Source organism: Maniola jurtina, chromosome 3 (genome assembly GCF_905333055.1).
Source record: "Maniola jurtina chromosome 3, ilManJurt1.1, whole genome shotgun sequence".
Lineage (NCBI taxonomy): Eukaryota > Metazoa > Arthropoda > Insecta > Lepidoptera > Nymphalidae > Maniola > Maniola jurtina.
The window spans coordinates 14720935-14748527 of NC_060031.1; the positions used below are offsets into that span (position 1 = coordinate 14720935).

The 27593-nt window shown below is 36.3% G+C and overlaps 3 protein-coding genes and 1 long non-coding RNA gene across 6 annotated transcripts in view; 3 read left to right on the forward strand and 1 right to left on the reverse strand.

Moving 5' to 3' along the window:
* LOC123881235 (protein outspread) overlaps nucleotides 1–27593 on the forward strand; it is a 389980-nt gene that overhangs the window by 195320 nt on the left and 167067 nt on the right. The gene's annotated exons all lie outside the window — the stretch shown is intronic.
* Nucleotides 2223–8878, forward strand: LOC123881266. Its single transcript, XR_006799448.1, has 2 exons — nucleotides 2223–2253; nucleotides 8821–8878. It is a non-coding gene; the product is annotated as an uncharacterized LOC123881266 (long non-coding RNA).
* LOC123881249 lies at nucleotides 23585–25851 on the forward strand. Its single transcript, XM_045929965.1, has 3 exons — nucleotides 23585–23994; nucleotides 24135–24291; nucleotides 25169–25851. Exons 1-3 carry the CDS (start codon nucleotides 23798–23800, stop codon nucleotides 25799–25801), a joined length of 987 nt encoding a protein of 328 aa, XP_045785921.1. The 5' UTR covers nucleotides 23585–23797; the 3' UTR covers nucleotides 25802–25851.
* Nucleotides 24283–26179, reverse strand: LOC123881248 (putative nuclease HARBI1). The gene is made up of 2 exons (XM_045929964.1): nucleotides 25841–26179; nucleotides 24283–25110 (listed from the first exon to the last, which is right to left on the reverse strand). Exons 1-2 carry the CDS (start codon nucleotides 26081–26083, stop codon nucleotides 24334–24336), a joined length of 1020 nt encoding a protein of 339 aa, XP_045785920.1. The 5' UTR covers nucleotides 26084–26179; the 3' UTR covers nucleotides 24283–24333.

The following is a 27593-nucleotide window of genomic DNA, read 5'->3' on the forward strand; positions in this document are numbered from 1 at the left end:
ATTCAATTAGACTTTTACAAGTTCTTTTGAATCGTCAAAAGCATCTACCACTGGTTCGGAATGCCTTTCCTATCAAGGGCTAAACACTATCAAGGGATAAACATAAATAAGTAGCTTGGCGGCACGGCATACTTAGGCCTCTGGTTATTCTTCTGCTATCGTTTCAGGAGAATCGCACTGTTTCAAGGTCGACCTAATCTCCGTTTTAGGCTATTGAATCGAATTGTTTAGGGTTCCTTAGTAAAACGAGGGACCCATAATAGTTTCAAATATTGAATTTCCCACTATACGTTAAAACAGACAAATCCAGCAGACAAAGGCGGCTCCCTGCGACTCGTTTGATGTCGTCTGTCCACCTAATGGGGTCTTCCAACGCTATGCTTTGGGATGCGAGGTCGCTATTCTAGCACCTAGAGACCCCAACGTCCATCGGCTTTTCGAAATATGTGCTCTTTCCATTGCCACTTCAGTTACGCAACCTGTTGAGCTATATCGGTTACTCTTGTTCTCCTACGGATCTCTTCATTAACCCCCGACCCAAAAAGAGGGGTGTTATAAGTTTTACGTGTGTATCTGTGTATCTGTCTGTGGCATCGTAGCGCCTAAACGAATGAACCGATTTTAATTTAGTTTTTTTTGTTTGAAAGGTGGCTTGATCGAGAGTGTTCTTAGCTATAATCTAAAAAAATTGGTTCAGCCGTTTAAGAGTTATCAGCTCTTTTCTAGTTTTCTTGTAGAAAAGAAGGTTAGATAACCGTTAGGTTCATAATATTATGTCAATTGACAAATGTCAAGCTGTCAAGATGGACGTTGCCTAAATACATAATTATTTATTTGAAAATGATGTTTTGGAAAACTCAGATACTTTGGATCGTCGGGGGTGTTATAAATTTTTAATTTACACTTGTTTTTGATTTGATAACGTAGAGAAACTTCAAGCGTAGGTCTCTGCATTGCCTACTGAGGGACTTTGAGCTTTCTTATGAGGCCCATAGTTAGCGACCATGTCTCGGATCCATAATTCCATATCATCACTGGCAGGACGTACTATTCTGAGTACTAAGGAATTTTGGACGAGAAGACATCTAGATAAGTAGAGGCATATAAACAACTAAGTCATTCCCTTTGTCTTCACGCCTTATGTAAAGCACTCGAAACACAATTTAAATACAATTTAGCTCCACAACTTAGCCGGAATCATAATAAATCAGTCAGTTTAGATTTATACACGCGCATTGATTTAGCGGCCTCGCCCACTTGTAAACACGGGGAAAGTCGAGCATTCGGCTAGTTTATAATCGGGTGATCATTTACGGCCGGCAACAAGTGAAAATTGCCATCGATTAAACCTGTGTAAAGCTGTTAAGTTGAGCACGGGTGATGATTAATTAGAATTACTTTATTACAACTTAGTTAGCCTGGTGGTTAAGACGTGTACCTCCTATCTGGGTGGTCAAAGGTCCCGGGACCTCAAAATTTTCGGAGTTCTAAGCAATTAAATATCACTCACGTTAACGCTGAAGAAAAACATCGTGAGGAAACTTGCATGCCTGAGAGATAGGTGTACAGCCAAAATGAAGTACTATTAAGTCAAAATTAGGACCTTAAAATTAGGACCTTTACAGCTAATATGATTCTGTTTATAATGGTAAATGTTTCTTTTTCCAGGTAATGTCGTGTTGAAATATTGAAGAGAAGATCGACATTCAACATACACTTATGGTAAAGGTGGATGAATGAATCCATGAGGTAACAAGTGTAAATTAAAAATTTTCAACACCCCCGACAAATCATTTTCAAAAAAATAATTATGTATACCTATCTAGGCAACGTCCATCTTGACAGCTTGACATTTGTCAATTGACACTTGAATATTATGAACCTAAGGGTTATCTAACCTTCTTTTCTACAAGAAAACTAGAAAATAGCTGACAACTTTTAAACGGCTGAACCAATTTTTTTGGATTATAGCTAAGAACACTCTCGATCAAGCCACCTTTCAAACAAAAAAAACTAAATTAAAATCGGTTCATTCGTTTAGGCGCTACGATGCCACAGACAGATACACAGATACACAGATACACACGTCAAACTTATAACACCCCTCTTTTTGGGTCGGGGGTTAAAAAGATTAATAACTTGAAAAAAGGTACCTGAATTTGACGGCATTTTGTGGAAGTCCAAGATATACAAGGAACCACAAGCTTAATCCATACTGCCATACTAATATTATAAATGCGAGAGTGTGTCTGTGTGTCTGTCTGCTACGTTTTCACGGCCCAACCGCTAAACCGATTTTGATGAAATTTGGTACAGACATGGGCTACATCCCGGGGAAGGACATTAGCTACTTTTTATCCCGGAAAATCGAAGAGTTCCTACAGGATTTCAAAAAACCGAAATCCACGCGGGCGAAGCCGCGGGCATTCTCTAGTTTGATATAATCCGCCAAAACAGTCATCTATGTGGCACAATGTAGACGATATGCACCGCCCGCCTTTTACCTAGCCCTTTACAGGTTTGTGACAAAGACTAATTAATAAATATTAAAGACGTGGCATAACGGATTAACTCTATTGTACCTACCTATTGGCTCTATATGACCACAAATTGATCTGGTCATAAATAAGAAAGAACATGTCTTAAATACGTTTACTCAATTTTGATACGTTCAGGGCATTTCGAAAACACCTATTATATTAGCAAAGAAATAAAGATTATCGGCTGGAAGAAAGCCATCTGAAATCAGCGGCTAATTGATTTCCGCTCAAAGGAACAATCGACAAAAAGCGGGTAATTGCGAGGAATGCTCTCACAGTGTTCCTCGCGGCTCGATTTCGTTCGTAAGAAACCCGAGATTCTCTACGTTCTTTGATTTATGACCAATTATTGCACATTTTAGCTCGTCGTTTACACGATTGTGACAAAGATTAAGTAAATGTTAAAGACGTCTCATGTCATTTTTACACGACGCGACGGCCTAAAAAGGGAGTGTAGAGTTTTCATGGTTGATGTTTGCATGTATGTTACTGCATTCCACCATAGCTTCCAAATACATGAACAAAAAATTCATTCGTTAGAATATTTACATCATTCTGAAAACTGAATATATTTTTGTTGAAAGAATATTCAATATGTGGTTATATGGCGTTATTTTTAAATGTGAATTTATTTATTTGCGTTGTATAACGAGTCGCAGAGAGTTGCTGGATTAAAGCGGACCATGAACAATGATGATAATTTGGTATAAAATGATAGGTAAATGACGCAGTAGGCAAAGAGCCTTTGTGTACAGACCTACACGGGCTGTTCGCCTCGGTAGGTAAAACACCTTGGAAGCCATCCTAATTAGGTAAGTGTAAAAATCGCCGGAAGGGCATTCCATGCCTACGCATTAGAAACGAAAGCAAAACGCATAACGTGCGTTGGTGGGTGTCATTGACAACAAAATCATTAAGTAAATAAATCAACTTGTTATACGATGACATTAAGGTGAAATGCTAAAGGTGCCTACGCACTTGAACTGCACTGCAGCGGAACTGCGCGTCGCGTCAGCGCCTCGCACGATATTCTCTCCAGCCGCGCCGCTGCAGTGCAGTTCGAGTGCATGGGCACCTTAAAGAGCCATGCTTGATAACTCAATTAATATCGAATAGTTAGAGTGTGAGACTACCGCTACGCTGGTAAATAAAACTAGTTTAAAAAAATACAGAAAGTCTGGATAGAGGTCATTATATAATAGCTAGGTACTTATACCATTGTGTTGTGTGTATTGTGAGTGTGTATAGAGCGCAGAAAACTAATAATGGGCGTCCTTTTCCTTTATTTAATAATTACAAAGAAATAATCAATTTTTGACATTGGCACCATCCCAATTGTCTGAGTCAAGCGGTGCAGCGTAGGTATACATTGCCAATCGCTTTTTCAAAGTATTGTAATTAATTGGTCTTTGATAGAACCAATATCACATTCGCACGTTACCTTACAAAGCAATTCTCGTACAACTTTCTTCGGTAACTCGATAATTGATTTCCGTTCAGAGTGCTCGTAACAATAAAAAACGCGTAATTGTAGAGAACGCGCTCACCGAGTTCCCAGCGCGGGTCAGTTTTAATTCATAAAATACTTTGTTCTTTGGTTTACGACTGATCAATTTTAGTACTCATTTTCAGCTATTAATGATCGAAGAATAAAGAAATAATTAAAACAGATGCGACATCATCAGCATCAACGACCTAACGTGTTAGTTTCGAATTTAAATTCATAAGATATTTGTTCTTTCATTTCTGGCCGTCTAATTTTAGTATTAATTTTTAGCTCCTATGTAGTAGTGATCAGAGATTCTGAAGAGTAAAAAATAAAATAGATCACAACCATCATCATCTGACCTTCACACACATCCACAATGTATGTTTTTGATTTATAGTCGACCAATTACATTATATTATTTTACTAATAATTCAAACATAATTTTTTACGTATAACATTTTTTACCAGTAGCAATCAAAGGAATCTAAAGTTTTTTATCAGTAGCAATCGAAGTAGATGCGTCATGCCATTTAGGTTGGTTTGCTTATTTAATTTCGTGCAAATTAAATGGTTAATTGAACCAATTGAGCAATCTTAATGCTTCCTTTAAAGGATTATTGTTTCCTTTATTAAACGACATTTAAGTACTGAATGTGTATTTTAATTGTACATTACACCTTCTGGTTATTAAAAGGTCACACAGCTATACGATTATTATTAAAAAATACTATGATACATTTTATGTGACCACTATGTTATAATTGAAGGAGAATTATATTCCAACTTTGAAACCGTTTTAAAGAAAAAATCTTAATTTTTCTTGACCTAGAAACTAATCTTGATTACCTAAGTAGATTACCAATTAGAAGAAGTGCGGAAGAAACCGCACTATTTCCACGCATAATATAACCGTAAAGAACACTATGAATATTTAAAGATCAATTTAAAAATCACACGTGCAAATAATTGTACTTATCTTAGAATCAACGCGCAATCATGCCGAGAACCAGCAATAAACATTACCAAGAGAGATGTATTTACTTTTTTGTTACGATCACAAAAGAAAACGTTTAATCACTGTTAACATCTGTTTTCTATTTAATCTATTGGATGTAGTGAATCGGATCCCACGCGCGGGGTTATCTCACAATCTACGCTTTTTGTCAATTCACTGTTTTTAGTAGGATGTTAAAAGTAAAAGTGAAGAATTCGTTGCGTCGAGCTCAATGATACCCGACATTTATTTCGCTTAATTTAAACGTTCGACGCACGCGCATTTTATGTCATACTTTACTATAATATTACTAGAGGATGCCCGCGACTTCGTCCGCGTGGATTTAGGTTTTTCATATCCCGTGGGAACTGTTTGATTTTCCGGAATAAAATGCCTATGTCAATTACAGGGACGCAAGCTACCTCGGTACTCATAGAAATCGGTGTACCCATAGAAATCGGTTAAGCGGATGGGTTTTCAGGGATCCCGTGGGAACTCTTTGATTTTGTCGGATAAAAAGTAGCCTATGTCCGTTCCCGAGATATAAGCTAACCCTGTACCAAATTTCGTAAGAATCGGTTAAACTGTTGGGCCGTGAAAAGGTAGCAGACAGACAGACAGACAGACAGATAGACAGACAGACAGACAGACACACTTTTGCATATTCGATATTAAGTATGGATAAATGTTTGTTTGTTAGAAGGACGCTCTAACTAAGCAACCAATCGACTTGATTTTTGGGAAAGAGATAGTTCAAAGGACGGAGAGTAACATAAACTGCTTTTATCCCGGAAAATCGATGAATGAAGTTGCGGGGAACACCTATATAAAATTTTAATACTTGCACTACTGCTCTCTCAATCGCACGATAGGGAGAAGGCAGCAAAGCGACGTGAAACAGATAGCATTATTTTATAAATACCATAAAAGCGTGGAAAAAATAATCTTCGTTTCCGGTTACTAAAACTGAACATGTAGAGTCCCCTTAACAATTCAAGTAAGCGTGACAAGCGAATATCCCGAGCATGTGAAACGCGTTTTGATATAATTTATTCGAGTTGGATGTCTTATAATTGGCGGAATGTCTTGAAGATTGTTAATTACATTGTTAATGTTCATTATGAGATGCTTTATATTCTACGATCATTTTCAAGTTGTTATATTAACTAGCTAAATGGGTAGAAATATAAAATAACTTTCAAGCTACTAATTATCATTTACGCGGAATTAAAAATCTTATATTCTTGGAAATATTTACTACCTAATGTAATTAAATAACTATTTAATTAATCGTTAAAATTCCTTTGTCAAACAAGTTGTTATACCTACTACTAGTTTTCGACAAAACTTGTAGAAAACATGTCCAATGTCACACTCGTATGGTCATTGTTTCAGAAATATTTTGTCACACTTTCACAAATTGAGTTGAAACTTTGTACAGTTGTTGTTGGCACTTGTATACATTTCCATTTGTGGGACCATCATCGTACAATTAGTTTGTTTTTATTATTGTGTGCCAATGACCTACTCAATTGAACTAAAATCTAACCAAATTTTTGACTAATTAGTAGTTTTAATTTATACTAAACTTATAAATTACATTATATTCCTACTAAGAAATTGTCCATTGACGCATCTTATTCTTTCGATTAAAGAGGCACTTTGTTCACGTGTTATTTCAGCACTTACCTACACTAACTACACTTTCACTAATCACTATGCGCTAGCTTACTAGCTTTAAAATGTTTAGTCCTTTTTAGTCCTCTATCTTCGTTACGTCGAGTAGCTGGATTACGTCAACGTTGTCATGGTGGCGGAGCCGATGGTCGTGGGCTTACAGAATAAGTACCTATTGAATATTATAACCGTCTTTTAGTATGTAAACATCCACAGAAGTAGAAAGCAAGTAGAAAAACGAAATGCAACTTAATTATTAAGTGAGAGCTGATAATTGAGTATATTAATAGCATCTACTTAAGCATTAAGTTGACTTGCATGTCCATAGTTAAAGTTAATCAAAACAAACATTAGAAACCGATGGCGTACGACTCGTTTCTCATTAGCTTTCACGAATTACGCGCAGTTTTCCCTTTTTTCCGCGTTTGTCTACCCGCTCGTGTCTGTCACTGGATTGACGCACCGACTAGACATGGAAAATCTAGCCATACAGGCAACGCATAACTGAGTAGGTATCTGCGGTAGTGGAGTGGTGGGGGAGAGGTGATGACGTGACCCGAAAGCTCAGTGATTCCTCAACTTGTGACAACTGTCAACCTTCCGGACCTCTCCATTGTCGCAGAAGCCTACTCAGTTATGCGCTATATCTATAATTAGTTAGATAATATGACATAGATATGTAACCGAATCATGGTCATTGGTCACTAACCATGGGCCTCATAAGAAAGCTTAGTCACTCAGCGGGCGATGGAGAGAGCTGTGCTGAGAGTTTCTCTACGAAATCATATCAGAAATGAAAAGATTCGTAGGAGAATCAGAGAAATTGACATTGCACCACGGGTTGCGACGCTGAAGTGGCTATGGGCAGGCCGAAAAACCGGATGGATGTCGGGGTCCCAAGGTGCTAGAAGGGTAACCTCGCACTGGAAAAAACACTAGGTAGGGGATCTTTCAAATAGGAAACAGTTAAAAGTGGCCGAAGTACAACGCTTAGGTAACAGAGCTATTAAAGTGAAAAATTAAAACTAGGTGCTCTAAATTAGGTACATCCTAACTTTCTTCTTACTACTTTGCTATTTTGGTGTTACGCAAGCAAAACATAGCTAGAAAACAAAAACGTTATCTTCGTGGTTTCTTGAATTCACTGAATGGATTCGCGTAGATATCAGATTAATGGAATGCTTAAACGTTCGCATTGTTGTCTTAATTGCGATTTTATTTCATTAATTGCCGGTTAGGTAATAACTTATAACAATGGCGACTTGCTAGTAATATTATTACAATGCCTGTGATAAGTTATTTTTAATGCTAGATGGGTATATTTATCTGTGTACATCTAGATTATTATTATGATCAAGTTAGATAATATGCGATACGCAGTGTTTTTTGTTTACTATGGACATTTCACATGGATAGTTTTATTATAGATTTTTAAGAGCCAATAATAACTTCAGAATTTCATTTTAAAATATTTATAGAAAAAGACAAAACTTAGAACCTTAACTCTTAGTTATCTAGATCCGTGAAGATTTGATAAGTTTTTATTTTATAGTTTATTATTAATCTTGTAAGAATTCTTTGATTACCCAAACTCAAAAACAGAAAACTGTCTGTTCCGTTGCGCCGTGAAAAATTAACGGATAGACAGATATATTTTTCTTTTAGTATATTATACAGGACGGATTTGCATTTATTAGCGAGCATTGACCTCTTTACATTTATTTCCATGTTATCGGTACATAAATACTTCATCAGCGCGATGTTAATCATTACAACGCCATCTAGTTATGCCGCGTGCAAACTTCAACACTTGATATAAATACGATAAGCATCGGAAGATAAATCTGTTCAGCAAGGCAACGATTTGTTTATTACAAACATTAGCTCGCGGCAATTAAGCGTTTGAGAGAGATTATAAATCATTTCGGAGCAAAAGCTGTATCGAAATCGTTGTCGGCACCAGTTCTAATTAGATTACTACCGGTTATCGCGTTCTGGTTCATTAATCGATTTGCGATAGGTCAGCTTCATACATGGTAGGTTTTTTTTACAGAAGTTCGGTTAAAATAATTAATTAGTCTATCACTATACTATAAATACATAGTATAAATATGCGAAAGTGTGTTCGTTTGTCCTTCAATCATGCTGCAAAAGAGCAACAGATTGACGTGATATTGTCCATGGATATTGGATACCTATAGTTAAAGACCCGGAGATTAACACTATCCTGAAAAATCAAAGTTCCCAAGGCTTTATACAAACATATTATATGAAATGAAATTTAACTTATGCACTTGTCATAAATAAAAAACTGAAAGTAAATAATATGGAGAGAGAGATATCTTAAAATTTACTAATACAAAACTTTATTATCTTCGTTCGAAGGTCCTGAATTCGAACGTTTTAATATTTTTTGTCATTTATTTTAATAATTCCGTAATTTATGTAATTTTCCAAAATCGCCGGACATTTCTGGGTTAATGTTCTAGAGACCACATCTCCAATACCTACTCTTTAATTATACTACTATATTTATATTATACTACCTTCTACGTTTAAATTTATATACACTTACTCTTTTATTATTTCGTCTTGATAAAGGTGTTTAAGCTCAGCAGCTTCCTTATATAATTATATGAATACGACTCCAAACGCGTTATTTGGCAGACCTTGAGCGACAATTTAGTTTATTTTCCGTCCCTTTCGTAATTTTTTGTTTATTTACCGTAAATTGTACCTTCCTACGTAATTTGTGTAATGAGGGTGGACATTTCGCAAATCTCTCGTAATTGCAATGTTTTCCTTAATAAATGCAAGCGGAGATGTACTAAAAATCAAAAACATTTTTTTTGGTAGACATTTTCAAATTAAAAAAAATACATTATTTAAGTCTTAGGTGCTAGGTCAAAACATAATTAATTCTTAATAACAGTTTAATTGGAATTAACCTCAATTAATCAAGTCCGGGAAAGGAAATCGAACCTGTGACATAAACCGGACTTAATCCATCGAGCGCGAAGTAACCGGCACCGTTAGTTCATGTCAACTTATGATTTATAAGCAACCACTTTATAATATTCACACTCGAAGGGAACTTCTTAAAGTACGATTCACATCAAACGCATCGCATCGAACCGTGCCGCAGCGGATTTTACATGCGGTTAAGGAAATTAAAGTGTCATGTACACACATAGATATGTATACACAATAATAATCCATACTAATATTATAAATGCGAAAGTGTGTCTGTCTGTCTGTCTGTCTGTCTGTCTGTCTGTCTGTCTGTCTGTCTGTCTGTCTGTCTGTCTGTCTGTCTGCTACGTTTTCACGGCCCAACCGCTGAACCGATTTTGATGAAATTTGGTACAGACATGGGCTACATCCCGGGGAAGGACATAGGCTACTTTTTATCCCGGAAAATCGAAGAGTTCCTGCGGGATTTAAAAAACCGAAATCCAGGCGGGTGAAGCCGCGGGCATCCTCTAGTAAGTCCATATTTGGATGGACCGTATATACCAAGGAAGTAGGAACACAGTCGGCTGCAATCGTAGGCCGCCGCATGTGAGCGTAGCAGGCGCGTGCTGATTAGACGAACTACCGGTCGGCACCGCTCGCACTCGTATGCCGCCGCACGCAGTTGCGTGCTTTCGGTTCCAGTCGGTTATCATCGGATGCGATCCACACGTAACGTACGGTAGCAATGCAGATTGACTGACGGCGACGCGGCACCGTTTGGTCGCTAAAGAAATATGGAAGCATGCTGTGGCATCCGACGGCATGCGTTCGCATCCCAGCGCATTTTATCCATCGGGCATGCGGTCGACTACTGCAGCATTTTGGCGATTCCACGCTATTCAATACGGAGCGTTTGATGTGAATCGTATACTTTAGGCTTGCGTTAATTTTTTTAATGCGACGGCAATTTAGGCCTGGATATTGATTTCACCTGGTGGTTCTATCTACCAAAGGTCGATTTCTGGCTCAAGATGAAGCCGAAGGTTTAATACCCCTAAGAAATTTAGTCCAAGAAGCTGTAAACTAAACATTAGGTAGTTGTATATGAAAATTGTAGTAACAAGAGGCGTCCCGACGTAAGTGTGTTAACTGGCAACACTATCCAGAAAGCAGAACACCGTTTATGTTCGCATGTTGGCAAACAATTACCCAGCTCCGTTTTAATGTCCTCTCATTACAGTACAACCAGACTACAGGCTCCGCGTGAGGGAGGTACGATTTGACAAAATTGTATCTTCGGCTCGCGTGTTGAACCGATGGGACTTTGTCGAAGTGAACGAACTACTATTGTTATGTGTTGAATGTACATGTAGGTACGACGATTATATTTTAAGTTTTCCTTAGCTTAGTTGACTGAAACGTGTAAATGACGTGATGCGCTTGTCGCTTTAGACCTTCTGGAGTTCTAGTCCTTCTCAATAGAATCTGCTTTCCGAATAAGTTTTCACATAATAATATTATCATAAGCTGTCCTCCATGAAATAAATTCATTTCATTTCATCACGCTCCTTTTAACATTTCTATACATATTTTGAACTCTGTGAGCGCCAATGGCGATGCAGGAGTCAAGTCTAAAGAAATATATAAATAAAGAATAAAATAAAATCATATTTAAATGCGGTAGGTATGGAATCAAGGTATAATAAAACGCTTTATTCAAATTAAGGTGATAAAAGAGTGTTAATGTCGGGCATTTATCGCAGGTAATAAAAAATGTAAAACATTTTGAATACAGTATTACGACGACTATTCATAACAACGTTCGATTTAAAGAGAAGTTACGGCTGCAATTAATAAAATCAATCTATCTGTAATCTTGGATAGGATCAGGCATTACTTTGCGGTAATTTAAGTGCAATGATGTACTAGGAACCAAAAGCTTAATCTTAAATTTATATAAGTGTAAATTAAAAATTTATAACACCCCGACAAGTGAAGGTTACAGTAAGTAGAAAAGAGCTGATAACTTTCACACGGCTGAACCGATTTTCTTGGATTATAGGTAAGAACACTCTCGGTCAAGCCACCTTTCAAACAAAAAAAAAACTAATCGGTTCATTAGTTTAGGAGCTACGATGCCACAGACCGATACACACGTCAAACTTATAACACCCCTCTTTTTGGGTCGGGGGTTAAAAAGGAAAAGCTGACTGACTGATCTATCAACGCACAACTCAAACTACTGAACGAATCGGGCTGTTTGCCACGTAGATAGCTATTATGACGTCTTCCGCCGAGAAAGGATTTTTGAAAATTTAACCCCTTCAAAGGGTAAAATAGGGGTTTGAAATTTGTGTAGTGCACGCGGACGAACTCGCGGACTTAAGCTAGTTCAATATAATCCGAAAAAACAGACAAATCTATATATGGTACTACGCGCATTATGCGATATGCAACGCCCGCCCCCCCCACAGCTAAAGAAGCAGGGAAAGAAGCAATACACTCCACCAACACACAACACCACACATGACTGATGTAGATTCCATTAGAATCAACATTCAGCTCTATATCCGTGTTTCCTATGACATAGAAAGCCTTTTTCCAGCTGACGAACATGGAAAAATTGAAAAAATCTTTTAAATCCTGTTGGAACTCTTTGATTCTCGACTCGTACCCCTCTAAACCTGCGTGAAAATCTAGCAGACAGGCAGATAGATACCAATTTATAATATTGCTTTTATAATATTAGTATGGAAGTATGGATTTATGTTAATCACATCACAGATTTGCAAAACAAATTCTAGTTATTTCTGCCACAAATGAAGCGCGAAAATTCACTCACGTCATAGTTGAAGGCATTGCCCCACAAGGGCATTTGCTGAAACAATCGCCCTAGCGCGACTCGCATTACAATGAATCCCTATGGGTAGGGTGACCAAGTTCTGGATGTCTTTGGATGACAATTTTTAGGATTCCGTACCTCAAAACGAAAAACGGAACCCTTATAGGACCACTTTGTTGTCTGTCTGTCTGTCTGTTCGATTCCCGGCAGGGTTTGGAATTTTTTAATTCTAAATTTCTTGTGTGGTCTGGTGGGTGACTTCGGCCGTGGCTAGTTACCACCCTACTGGGAATGCAGTACCGCCAAGCGATTTAGCATCCCGGTACGATGCCATGTAGAAACCAAAAGGAGTATGGGTGTATCATCACTTACCATCAGGTGAGATTGCAGTCAAGAGCTAACTTGTATCTTAATAAATTAAAAAAATTGGTTGTCTGTAAAGTCGGTTTACTGACGATAGTTGAACGTGACAACAAAGGCCGATTGTGCTTCTTTGTCGCTCGTTCCGCACTCTCGCTTGCACTTCAAGCCTTACATGGAACGCCTCAGAGCGAGGTAACGCCGCATGAGTCATGTTTTTTCGTGCGTGCAGCCGGCTCTATCGAATTATAAGACGTTGTCACGTCAAAAAAGAGATACTATTCCTCAGCAGTCAGCACCCAGTCAAGTAATAAGTATTATAAAATGCCTACTTTCTGTCCTATTTCTTACTCTCGGACTCTTGGTCACCATATAGCCCTTCGCGCTCCGCATCTCAATAGATCTAGCTGAGACCTGGGAACATGATGTATTATCCAGTCACATGTATTTTTGCAATTTTAAATACCTATCATCACGAGGTGTCTGAAGTATAAATTAAAGAATCTGCATCTTATTCACACTTGTATACTAACGCAGCATTGTCTCTCTATGTACCAAGGAAACAATCTATTTACATCTTATAGCTAGAAAATAACTTGATTAGATAGAGCAATATAATGCTTAAACCAGATCCAGTTTGCAAGTATTTACTTATATATCAATTTTTATTCTCTTTGCATTACTTTTGCGGTATTATGTCAAGATATTTTCGTCTGTCTACAAGTGTAAATTAAAAATTTATAAAACCCCCGACAAGTGAAGGTTACAGTAACTAGAAAAGAGCTGATAATTTTCAAACGGCTGAACCGATTTTCTTGGATTATAGCTAAGAACACTCTCGATCAAACCACCTTTCAAACAAAAAAAAACTAAATTAAAATCGGTTTATTAGTTTAGGAGCTACGATGCCACAGACAGATACACAGATACACACGTCAAAATTTATAACACGCCTCTTTTTGGGTCGGGGGTTAAAAATATCTAAGAGAATCTCTTCATTTCGTAATAGTGACCCCTATTAACTACTGTGGGGCAATGGGGGTCTCTTGGGGCAGAAAATAAACCTATGGGCTTACAGAACCTTCCACATACAGTTCCTAAATGTTTCCTACACTAATTTTAGAATGAGTAATTATTTGTTGTTAATACAAATTATGCGCACAAGCTCTACAGCAAATCTGAGAGAAAAATTGGTTATATATTGCTTTCTTACTTTAAATGTCACAACTTACATTATTTTTCTACCGTCCAGCATTTTTTTTTTATCTAAACAGATTCCGTTATAAATCATTGTGAATCAAAATAATAAGAGAAATCTACATAAAGCTGGGGTCATGTCGAAGTACAGATCTTCATTTTTGTCATTGTAATGATAAAGATCTTGAATAATGACCCCAAGCTCACAGACCGACCGTCGACCGCGACTCCATATCTCAAACCAGCTAGACGAATTTAAAATTCCTTATGTAACACCTCTGAAGTGACATATATCAACTTTCTCTCCACACGATATAAAATATCTTATTAATGTTGTATTTATTAGATTTGAAATCGTACACGGCTTATGAACTCCCAAAATCATATCTGTCGTATAAATAGAAATCACATTCTTTATCACTAACTTGGACAGCACTTTGAACTGTATCTTTATGATCGCTAGATACATATTTTCTTCTGTGGATGTTAAATCATAGGTCATTTGATGTCAAACACAATATTTATACATTATACATATACAACTTAATGTTGAACTCAGATTTTTCTACTAGGTTTAGATCGGCACATAACTATTATGAAATTAACCGCTTATAACAATTTTCAGTTTTTGTTACCGAGTTAACGAGTTTTGTTAACGAGTTTAACTCGTTTCTTTGTTAGCTTCTCAATTTCTTATAATTAGTCATTGTAATCCTATTTGAAAAAAAATCACGATTTTTCTTTATTAGCTACATACTCTTAAATAAATGTTATTAGTTACATACGCTTAGCAGCTTCTAATAGAAGCTAGATAATCGAAAGACGCGTCTTTTCAGACAGAAACAAAAAACCGTCCAACTGAAACTCTCAAAGGAATAAAAATCAACTACATACAACAACCCAATCCACTAAAAACAGTAAGATTTTCGCTTTCCTTTAAAGTTGCTTATTTTACATGTGGTATTAGAACGTAGGCGGCAAGATCTGTTCTTTTAAAATGTGCAAAGTATATGGAAGATACTTCTATCATTAAATCATTATGCACACCATCTTCAACTTTTTAACCAACTGAGCCGGTTTTCCGTTTTATTAACCTTACATCCATACATTTTCTTGTTACTACAGAAAAAGCGTATTAAGTACCATCACAATCGAAGCCGCTTATTCACTTGTATACCCAATCAAGTATAGCAATAAGCTGTGAATCATCTTCAAATTATTTGATTGTTGTTCGTGACATCTACTTGGCCTTGGTCGATGCGTGACCCACACGGGCTTCATTGATTCAATGAGTGAATTGTTTTTTTTCGGTTACCTTTAGGCCAATTGAACACACGCATGTCAAGTATCGAGCAAGAGCCTTTTCTGCTTCCTAATATGTTTTCTATCTTGAGTCCGGTGCTTTCTTTAGTTTACCTTATCCTTTTGTTTTACCGTATTGATTCTTTTATTCTCTTATGATCATCGCTAAAAAATTGCAGCTCTGGGCTTTCTTTATCTTGCCAACCTCTCCATGGTATGTTCTCAAAAACACCTCTTTCCAGCTCATGTCTTCTCCGGTTTTTAAATCCATATTCTACATCTAGGTTTATTAAAAATTTTGCTATATTATTTATATTATCCTTATAAATCTTCAAATTAATTTTTTTAATAAAATTGTCTTGATAATAATTTTTAAATACTTACCTTATAAACCTCTCAATTTTTTAAAGAGCCCTTTGCCTGGCCCATATTCAAACTATGTAACTATATGCTCTATTACGTTTACAATACCATGTATAATGTATACCTTTTAGTATACTATAGATCCTAGTTGATGTATGATTACAGCACTGGTTGTAAATACGGTGAATGACGCATCATGTAATCATTTGATTTAGTCGTGATATCGATTCGGCCTTGGCTTATGCGTGACCCAGTCGGGTCAGCTCTCAAGGACTTTGACTTCTTTCCCTTCGCTGCGTTTGGTAATCAAGCTTAATGAAATGATGACTGTTCTTTTATTTCTACTTATTAAGAGTGCCGTTTTAATTCAATTATCTTTAACCTTGGTGAGTGATTTCCTTGACCCATAAGTACTTCTACAGATTTAATATATGTTTTCCCTGCGTAAGGTTTTTCTTTTTTATTGAAGTTAGAGTATTGTTAACTTCCTTCTTTAATTTTTTCTTTTGTTATTATAATATCTGGCAGTTCAAAACCAGTTCCAATTATCCATTCAAGCAATAGGTACCTTATCTAATAAAGTCGTTTTGATTCGACAGCTGTTGTTATGAAATGTTTAATTGTATTGATATCTAGCCATGCATGACAGCTTAGCGAATATCAATCAACTAATCGCATTGGGTTAATTTATAGGGTCGTGACGTCCAGTTGACCTTCGTTAGTGAATGACAAATGGTGATACCTAAAAAGTGATCTATTAGATACAGGATCAAGATATCTGTTTGTTGTAATAGATTTCAAGTTAAAGGATCTTGATAGTAGTACATAGTAAACTCGCAGGGAGTTAAAAAAATAAATTAAATGTTTCATCAACACTGAGATTGGATAGATTCGGAAAGTTAATTTTTGTAAGAACGCACAAGATCTGCTTCCTCCTTCACCTTTCCACCATCGTACTGCCAGGCATCGTCAAGGTCTGCATCGAACACGTACGAAGCGATTTGCTTCCTTTTTTCTAATCCGAACCGCCAGTATGTGGAACGCCCTTTCGGCATCAGTTTTCCCTTCCACATATAGTATGGGTACCTTCAAGTCAAGAGTGAATAAGTAATTTCTAGGCAAGCGGGCTCCATCTTAGGCTGCCTGCATCATCACTTGCTAGCGAGTCAGATTGCAGCCAAGCGCTAGTCTATATAATTTTAAAAAAAAAACGGATTGAATTGAATTGAAAAAAAAATTGTTTCATGTTTAGAAGGTGGAACTTTAATAGGCGGTTATTTATAAATTCAAATTATAATCAAGGTTTTTATTGGACAATTTTTCTCTGAAACAACAGCGCGATCAGACAACCCAGAGCGTCATTTTTCAAGATGCGCCGGTGCAATTTTAAAACTGTCACATGCTCCCTCCGCGATTTGTATCGTCATTATCTTACACGCATCAATTTGAATCCATTATGCCCTTTATTCAGTTACCCATAAAGGCGATTATTGTATGCTTTGACCACAGATACCCTTGGTGTTAATGATTGAAGTGAGATTATACTTGTCCGCGTGAAATTCAATGAATTATTACTGTTCATGTTCATAATAAACAAAGGTTGGAATTATGCAGACGATTACGATTAATGAATTTTTTTAAACAAGTGAATGCAATTTTCGCGTTGACGAGCATTCGTAATTGATCGTTTAAGGAGTGGGAGCGAGGAAGTTCGTAAATGTGTTTTTTTGAATAATTACTGGAATGCGGAAACTTTATTACCTGCAACTGCACAAGACTTTATTCGCAAATCATCATTTAAAATTTAGTAGGTAAAATCTATCTTAATTTTTTCTACTAGAACTAGTGCTACACTATTCATTGTTGCTTTTTACTAGCAGCACCTATATTATAATGCTCTTCAATCGACTTAAAAACCTTATAGTTTGAAATCTACCAACCTATATAGAAGCTTATCTCTTGCAAATGTACTTTTCTTACCACTACTCCTATTCTTTACATTGTAGTTCTCTACATCAGACTACCAATCATTTTGTAATTAGTTTACCTATTGAGAAGTATCTTTTACAACTGTACTCTTCTTATCACCATTTGTTTTCTCTCCGTTGAAGTTATCTACATCAGACTACCGATCTTTATGTGGTTAATTTACCATCCTATTGAAAAACTTCTCTTGCAACTATACTCTTCTTACAACTATTTGTTTTCTCTACATCGTAGTCGCCTACGTCAGCCTCCCATTCATTTTATGCTTGTGCATTATCCATACTTTTACGCATAACTCAACTAGCGTATGCTAAACTTGTTATCTGTTCACTAAACAATGATCATAAACACAATATCTGCCGCGTTCACCTTCATCTTTATGAATTATACGTTATGTACTCCCATCTTTATACCGATAGCACTTGTGTATTTGTCTGCGTATGACTGTGGTTGACCCTGACTCACTTCACGAGATCTCCTTAAGCTGAGATCACACTGTACCTAATCTGAATAGTAATATTTCAGACTTGATACCAGTGTCAGTAATTTGATTTGATCAAAACACTATTCTCATAATTGTCAATAAATCAGGCTTGATCCTTGATCTAGTTAAAATCGCATAAAATATAATATATTGAGTAACCTGTCGAGTACAATTCAGGAACATTTAAGCAAGTGCAATTACAACTGTACAAAGTTTCAACTAAACCGGTTGACTATTCATTAACACACGTAGGTGACGAACAGGGCGAGCAGGTAGACATAATTTTTATTAAAAAAAAATATAATTAGAAAGATGTGAAATATTTTACGTCAAAAATTTTTTTCTGTACCATTGTGTTGTGATATACCTATTTAGATACTTAATGACATTATCCTTTAAAATGTTTGCCGATTTAATGTTTGGAGGTTTATTTAAAAAATAATCCTCCACCAAAATAAATCAGCTAACAACATTTTGTACACTATTTTCTAAATATTTAAAGAATAATTACAAATATCGTCGATGCCATAAATATCGTGTTAGACATTTTTAACATCGAAATATTTGCATTTAATTGTACACGTAGCTTAATAACATGAAATCGACTTCCCACAGTACTGTATTGTTTAACTCTATGAATTGTTTGTAGTGTTTTAATTAACAATATCTACTTGTAACTGATAAATAAATTAATATCTTGTCCTTACTTTCTATAACCATAATAATATTAATAACATTCCTATTTTGTTGCGACACAAGTTTTAATAAGGCATAGAATATGTCTATTTTTTATCAGTGTTAAAAAATTTGCTGTATTTTTTTCAATTAAACTAAAGCTGCTTTGAAGGATTTCAAAAGTACATGACTTACAAGTTCACTAGTCTGTAATCAAATAAAATAGCCGGTCAAGTACGAATCGGACTCGCACACAAAGGGTTCCGTACTGTCGTACAAGACATAACACTTCTTTTTTTTTGTAATGTAACCACAAATGTACAGGACATTGTTACCTGCCAAATTTCATGATATTACTATGAGGTCAACAGGAAGTATCCTATAGCAACCGCCGAGTTTCTTGCTGGTTCTTCTCGGTAGGAGAGGCATTCCGAACCAATGGAAGATGCTCTTGAAGATTCAAAAGTACTTGTAAAAGTCTAATTGAATAAAAAGATTTTGAATTTTTATAGGTTTTGATTCCCATGACAGATACGGCATACGGACAGACAGCGAAGTGATCCTATAAGGGTTTCGATTTTTCTCTGAAGATACGAAACTCAAAAAACTGTTCAAACGGGCCATTGCCATCTTATTTCAAAAAAAAAAAAAAGAATATCAGCCATGTTAAATGACTAATATTCTCCTTTCCTCTCCAACTAAGCGTCAGGCTTGTGCTAGGAGTAGGCACGACAATAGTGCAACGGGCGGGGTTTGAACCGTCGACCTTTCGGTTTTCAGTCCACTCCTTTACCGGTTGAGCTATTGAGGCTCTTGACTGTGATGAATCTGATACTAAAATAAAATAGAACATGTTTTAAAATCACGAACTCTTGTGACAAAAACGAATTCACGCCCAAAAAACATGAAACAATTTCACAACCGCGGCGTAAAATATAACCGCAAGTAAAACATTAAGTGCAAATGGCAAAAATGAAAAGGTCCTTGGTTACCTAATCACCTGGAGCGGTCACGAGCACCTTAGCTGTAGCATCTTCTCCATCTTCATTGTCATTATGAATGCACTCTTAATCCAAAAGAATAAAGTTTAATATTGATTACAGTAAAGTATTATGATGACCTTGTGAAATCTAAAGCCTTTGGCTAGTGCGTGCTCCAGTACGCAATAGATTTCAGTTTAAGTTGGTTCAGTATCTGTTTACTGCTGGATGGACATTTTTTAAGGTTCCGTAGGGCTGCAAAAGAACCCTATTACTGAGCCTCCGCTATCCGTCCACCCGTACGTCCGTCCGTCTGTCTGTCATCGGGCTGTATCTCGTGAACCGAGGTATATAGGTAGATAAGTCATTGAGGTAGATACATAGGTAGAGAGATGAAGTTTGCACAGAATATATAATTCTATTGCCGCTATAACAACAAATAATATAAATTTCATAATGAAGCCATGAAAAAAATGTTATTTCGTGTACGATGGTACGGAACCCTTCGTGTGTGAGTCCGACTCACACTTGGCTGTTTCTTTTAGAGTCGGGCATTGGGGCATCATTCACAGTTCCTCTCCCATTAAATCAATTATTTGTGATACCCTTTCCAAGTTAGTGTCTTACCATCGTAGCTTGCATGGAACTAACTACTAACTAAACTACTTTTTTACCTAACTAGGAATTAGCTTAGTTTATAACTAAACACTGTATTGTCATTAACCAAGTGATACCTCAATCGTTAAGTCTTAATTGAGGAGTATGACCTCGGAGCGACGCGTGGCCTAGTTGCGACAAGTTATATCAATCGATTGTCATTGTAAAGCAACGTTGACCCAAGTCCATTGAAAGATCTCTCTCAAAAGCAGTGTAGACGGTGAACAAGAAACAAATTGCTTCGGCTGGAGAAATTATCAATCATTAGGTTTTGAGTTGTCACTATAATGGCTTCAGGCGTTTTATTTTTGTACATTTTGCCTCCGTTGTTATAACCAGTGCCTTGGTCGTTGACTTGGTACCAAAACGTGGAATTAAATCTAATACTAATTAGGGATTTTAGTAGTACCTATCATTCAATAGATGAAAGGAAAAACGTTATTTAAAAAAGTTGATACTTAAAACTTAGTTCCTTTTTTAAATAACTCTCTTAAATTCAAATTCAAATTCAAATTATTTTTATTCAATTAAACTTTTACAAGTGCTTTTGAATCGTCAAAATAATCTACCACTGGTTCTCTTTCCATTCATTTGTTTTACTGATTATGAATTATTCTAAGGACCCACTAAGAAACTTGTTTTTTTTTTTTTACATTTATTTTTATCGCATCTCTGTAATAGGTAATATTATCATCTTTATTTTTCAATTAGGTACCTACCTACTTAGTAGGTACATCTTAAAGTACGTGGTTTTATTTGTATAGGTATTTTACCTCGCATAAAAATAAATTGTCTGTCATAAGGATGTACCCATATTAAAGGCACCTTGGGATATCACGATTTTTTTATTGCAGTCGTGGTTGCTCAATATAATTTTATGCCATAAATGCGTTTATTAATTTTTTTCTTTACATTTTAAAATATACTAAAAAAATCAAATTCTTTCATTACTGTGCGAAGAGTAAGAAAAAGTTGAAATTGTTATAGAGAAACATGACATAATAGCTTCATCGCAGATGGTAGATGAAAAAAGTGAACTCATTTTATTGTTAAATAGGATCTGATCAGCACAATCGTTGATAGTATTGAAAAATTTTGCAAAAAGCATCGTCTTGAACGGTTTTCCTTAAACGTTTCTGAATAACTTGAAATCTTTCTCATACTTATGATTTAAAGATGTTCTTCCTTACTTTTATATTTCGGATCAAATGTTTTGCTTTTTAATCAAATTCTTATACAAGTGTAAATTAAAAATTTATAACACCCCCGACTAGTAAAAGTTACAGTAACTAGAAAAGAGCTGATAACTTTCAAACGGCTGAACCGATTTTCTTGGATTATTGCTAAGAACACTCTCGATCAAGCCACCTTTCAAACAAAAAAAATTAAATTAAAATCGGTTCATTAGTTTAGGAGCTACGATGCCACAGACAGATACACAGATACACAGATGTACACATGTCAAACTTATAACACCCTTCTTTTTGGGTCGGGGGTTAAAAATACACTCGTGTCACATTCTAAAACGTTGTCACCAATTTTCTAAAACTACTTCTAAAAGTAAGAGTTTGATAAGACTTACAAATTGTAAAATTATCGCTTAATTTTGATAATAACGGTGACCCGGACGCATACATTTGGAAAAAGTAAATTGTCCTTCCTCTTTCACTAATTATTTCACCATTTACAAGAACCGATTCGACAAAATGATAACCGACATAAATGTAGCCTAGCTTATATAGCTATACGATATAGGGTAATCATAGTCAAATAAACAGTCGTTTTGTATGTGAACAACCGTTCAGAGCACCCGACCGCGTCAAAATCCACTCTCACCATTGTCTTTTATCTGCTGTGATTTAGTATCATTGTGTTTACACCAAACGACAGATAATTAGGATTACGTTGATGCTTACTAACTCGTGTTTTTCGTCGTTGCGTTCACTGTTGAAACATTTTTGACACGGAATAACTCAGAGGGTCAACTACGGGTTTCCATATACCATGCTATTGAAAAAGCTTTATGTATGACGAAACGGTAAAAGTTACACTTTAAAAAAAAAAAAACACTGTAAAAAATTAGAGAAAAGATATTGGTTGCCATATATTTTCTGCTTGAAAGTCTGTAAGGTTGTGTGGCCTTCGTCTGCGCTGCGCTCTGCACCTATCAAAGCTTAATAACACATTCTTTATAAAGCCTTTATCATCATCATCATCACCCCATCGCCGGGTCACTACCGAGCACGGATCTCCTCTCAGAATGTCCGTAGTCTATCTACGAGTAACACGTTGGCCAAATGAGAACAAAGAAAAGAAGAGAATTCTGCATATCTGAGAAACTCTCAAATATGCAGGATTCCTCAGGATGTTTTAATTATATTTAATTTTCCTTTAATTGCTTATAATGCTTAAAACGCGGAGCTATGTGCTCTGAAAAGTTAGAGGGCGTGTCTTTCGATCCCCGACTCCCGGAACAGAAGACCGACGTTTTAACTTCTGGGCTTTCAGTGCTTTGTATTTATTTGTCATTTTGTTTTATTTAAGTTCTTTAGTACTTTTTTTGTTAAAATATATCGAGTCCCACCCGTAGCCGTATCGTCGTTGTTTAGTATAAATATACAGTGTTATTCGGAGGCTTTTACTTTCAGGTAACGCTATCTGCTCATATCTACAGCTTAGGATTTATGATCTTCGGGTAAAGGAAAGTTCTCGTTCGTCATACGGCTTAGCTGCAGGCTTGAGAAAACCGCCCGTCCACATTAATCATTAATATTGCCATTGTTATCGTGTGTACATTATTGCCTTTTATTTAGGTATAAGATTGGTAAGCTAGTATTAACTCTCGGTATTACTAGATTGGCTTTCCATTTTGTTCTATCGTTTTTTTATCTCCTATTCAAAAGTTTTTTTTTTGTTCCCATGCTTCAAAACCCGTCATTTTTCTTCCTTTTAAAAGCAACAACTGGTATGGAATTTCTTTTTCCAATAAAATTATAAATTTTTGGTATTAAATACATTACGAAGTTATAGAAAATATTAAAAAAATCACTCGCTTTAAAGCCTAGTTCGCACTATGCTAGTATTTTAGTCTAGTAGCGAGTCATTTAGTAGCTAATCGTGTCTGAACACCAAAAATTTAGTCGAGTAGGTTAGTAAATTATTTAGTCGAGTCGATCCATTTTATTCTATTTTTATCGGGCGAGTAGCACCTCCCACCACGCGTCCGTGCTCACTGGTTCGCCGGCTAAACAAGTCCGAACCTGTCGATTTAGTCGAGCTCTTTAGTTGCCGAAAAAATGTCGTTTCGCTGGAGCGAAGATACAACTTTAAAATTTGTTTCTCTCTATATCCAACATGAATGCTTGTGGAATTTTAAGTCCCCGCAATATAAAAATAAACACATTAAACAATCCGCATACTTGGATTTGGAAAACAAAATGAATGTACCCGGATTTGGTGAAAAGGAAATTAAATTGAAAATTAAAAACATCAGGTTAGTGCATAATTTTATTATTTTATTTCAAAAGCATATTTATTACCATGATGCAATAAGCTCTTAATTACTATTATTGTAATTGTTACTATTATTGTTGGTAAAAGTAGTTTTACCTAACGAAATCCATTCCTTTTTAGATCGACCTACTCCCAGGAGTTGAAAAAAATAAAGGACTCCAAAAAATCAGGCGCTGGGACTGACACGGTTTATATTCCTTCTGTAAAATGGTTCAGTTTATTGGATGCATCCCTGAGAAACTTAACCTCAACACTGACACACAGTGAAAGTAATCTGGTAAGTAGGTACCTACTCTAGGATTTTGGGGCTGGGTAGTTTTCAATGTATCATTCTTGTCTGCCAAGAGACAGAACCGCTTCCTACAAAATAATTTGCATATCTCTCCCGACGATCTATAGACCTTTGAGATGAACGGTTACTTAAAGAAATTGGCAGTGGTTGCATTCCGAGAGACTCTGGTTCATTTCTCCAATTACCAGGAACGATAGTTCCTGCTTCATAATTTTCTTTGTCTACTGTGTATTCATACTGTTTGTTTTGTAATTCTGTTTGTCGGAGCCAATTATGTAAAGCGCAACATGTCTTTACTATCTTAACAACTTTCTCAGGACTATAGGGCATCGGTTTCTCAAATACTCTGAATCTGGCAGCTAGTATACCGAAAGCATTTTCTACTATTCTTCTAGCCCGAGACAAACGATAATTAAAAATTTTTTGCTGTGATGTTAATCGATTTCCTGGGAAGGGTTTTAACAAATATTCTTTCAAGGGAAATGCATTGTCGCCAACTAAGACATGATCCTCTGGTAGAATACCGTTTTCTAATTCTTGGTACAAACTACAGTTACGAAATACGCCTCCATCAGAAACCCTTCCAGTACATCCAACGTCAATATAACTAAAGCAATATTTATGATCTACAACAGCCATTAAGACAATGCTGTTTGTCTCTTTGTAATTATAGTATAAACTTCCTGATTCAGGGGGTGCCTTAATCACGACATGTTTGCCGTCGATTGCGCCACAGCATCCTGGAAAGTGCCATTGATTTCGGAAACCATTTTCAATTATTTTCCAGTCTGTAGTAGTAGGAATCTGAAAAAAAAAAATATTCATGAATACTTTGATACTAATAACATTTTATTTGTTTCAGGCTTCCGATAGTTTACACACTGATGAGACTACAGATACTGAGCAAAATAGTACTGTAGTGGATACTTTTCGTGAACCTACACCTCCTCCTCCACCTCCTCTTCCACCTCCTCCTCCACCTCAAACAAAAAAAAGGAAAATCGCCCAGCTCTCGAGCATGGTTAGACAATTAAAAGAGATAGCTGATACTAGTAACTCTACAGTCGAAGAAAATGAGTTTGAGGTCTTCGGAAAACACGTTGGTCTTCAACTGAAGTCTTTGCCCCTACTATTGGCATTAGAAGCACAAGAGCACATTCAAATTTACATAAATAGAATTCGACGTCAGCACCTTCAAACCGCATCTGAACAAAACGGAATCACGACGCCACAGTCATATGCTACAGAATCACCATATAGCGATTCTTCAACATATTATAATGACACCAGTAATTATAATTTGGAAGAGCAAGCAACTGAATGTTTTTCCTCGTCCATTTTACCTACAGATAATTCTGAACATGTCTCGGATTATCAGCTTTCCTCAAATATGTTTCCATCTGGCCATGTTAACCAGAATGAAACGCAGAGCGTTACAATTATATCAAATGACTTAATTTTAACAGCAATGCAGAACGCTAATGTTAATAAATAAACGTTTCATAATAAATCTGTTACTGTTATTTAATCTTACCTTGATAAATTCCGTTAATGATTCATAGATTGCTGCACAAACTTCGATGATGAATTCGGAAATAGTAGATTTTCCGAGTCTAAATATATGTGTGAGTGTCCTTAAACTACACCCAGTAGCAAGGAAGTATAGAACTGCTTGTAATTTTGTAATTGCAGGAATCGCACTTCTTAAAAGGGTATCTTTACGCTGAATTTGAGAATGTATTTTATTTAACAGAAAATTTACACAACTTTCGGACATTCTCAAACTATCGAAGTATTCTTTGGGATCTTCCAATGCTAATTCCTTCAGAAGACAATTAGTAGCTCCTAGTTTTTCTCTTCTATCGATCCATTTTCGTACCCATAGCTTCTTTTTATCAATCACACAAATTTCCTCATCCACCTCTTCTAAAATAGTCGTTACGATTAGCTTAATTAGTTTATTTACTTTATTGCGTTGTAGGCTGTTCATCTTGCAAAACACCACTCACTTGTAAACTGTACTCGAGCGAAGTGCGAACGATTTTTGGCCAGTAGCGAATATTTTAGGTTACTAAAACTCTCGCCACTCGACTAAATACTAAAGTAGTCCGAACTAGCCTTAACGGTGAAGGAAAACATCATGAGGGTAGAGTTCTCCAGAATGTTCTCAAAGGTGTGTGAAGACAAGCGTAGGGGACTATGGCCAAGACATTTCTCACTGTGCCGTGCTCAGTAGTAGATCGGTGATGGTTTTTATGTTAGCCATGCCAATCATAACTAATACTTCCCTTTCCCCTCCAATTAAGCGTAAAGCTGGTGCGCGGAGTGGGTACGATAATAGTACAGACAATAGTGCTACGGGTGCGGTTTGAACCGTCGACCTTTCGAAATTCAATCCGCTCCTCAATCGTTGAGCTATCGAGGCTCTAAGGTTATGATGAGATATTAATTTAACATCCTCATAGACATTTTGATGAAGCAAATTAAGACAGACTTAAACTTTTATTTTTATTCTGTATCGAACTCAATAGTGCATTACAATATGCAATTTAATAGTTTCTTAAATCCAGCTTCTTTCGTTAGTAACGGCATATTATCTTGGCTTAGAAAACAGCAAGCGGTAAGCGATGATGTAATTTGCACCGAAATCACGTCTCTGTTTGACAATTGTTCCAATTAGGGTTCCGCACCTCAAAAGGAAAAAAGGAACCCATAGGTATGATCCTATAAGGGTTCTTTTCTACAACAACAATTTAATATAGCCGTAAGAATCTATGCTTAACTCATGGAAATCAATCATTCAATCTTAAAGTTTAAATCTTATAGGATTACTTTATTTTAGGTCTGTCTGTCGCCTCTGTCATGAAAAGAGAATGAAAACCTATAGGGTACTTCTCGTTGGACTAGAAACATCAAATTTGGCAGGTAGGTAGGTATTATAGCACAAGTATCCGAAAACCGCAAGTTTGTAGTAACATAACAAAAAAAATGTCGGATAGAATCAGGCGTTATTTTGCGGAAGTTCATGTCAAAAAATGTCTTCACGAAGAAATATATAGTTTACAAATATAGATGGCGCTGTCCGTCATTAACTTGTAAGTTGTAGTGGTACATACAAGAGTGTTAGGTATATCTTGTACAATGGTACTGAACCGTTCGGGTGTGAGTCTAACTCGGAGCGGTTTTTTTTTCAATTTGTATCAATTTTATGCTTACATCTTCATCCGCGCGGAACACTTTTAAAATAAAAACGAGTTCGTGAACAATAAATACTTCCTTTATATCTT

Coding starts and splice junctions, on each gene's coding strand:
- LOC123881249 (XM_045929965.1), top strand. CDS start 23,798: ATGTCGTTTCGCTGGAGCGAAGATACAACTTTAAAATTTGTTTCTCTC. Junction 23,995..24,134: donor TTGAAAATTAAAAACATCAG/GTTAGTGCATAA, acceptor ATTCCTTTTTAG/ATCGACCTACTCCCAGGAGT. Junction 24,292..25,168: donor CACACAGTGAAAGTAATCTG/GTAAGTAGGTAC, acceptor TATTTGTTTCAG/GCTTCCGATAGTTTACACAC.
- LOC123881248 (XM_045929964.1), bottom strand. CDS start 26,083: ATGTCCGAAAGTTGTGTAAATTTTCTGTTAAATAAAATACATTCTCAA. Junction 25,111..25,840: donor CATTAACGGAATTTATCAAG/GTAAGATTAAAT, acceptor TTTTTTTTTCAG/ATTCCTACTACTACAGACTG.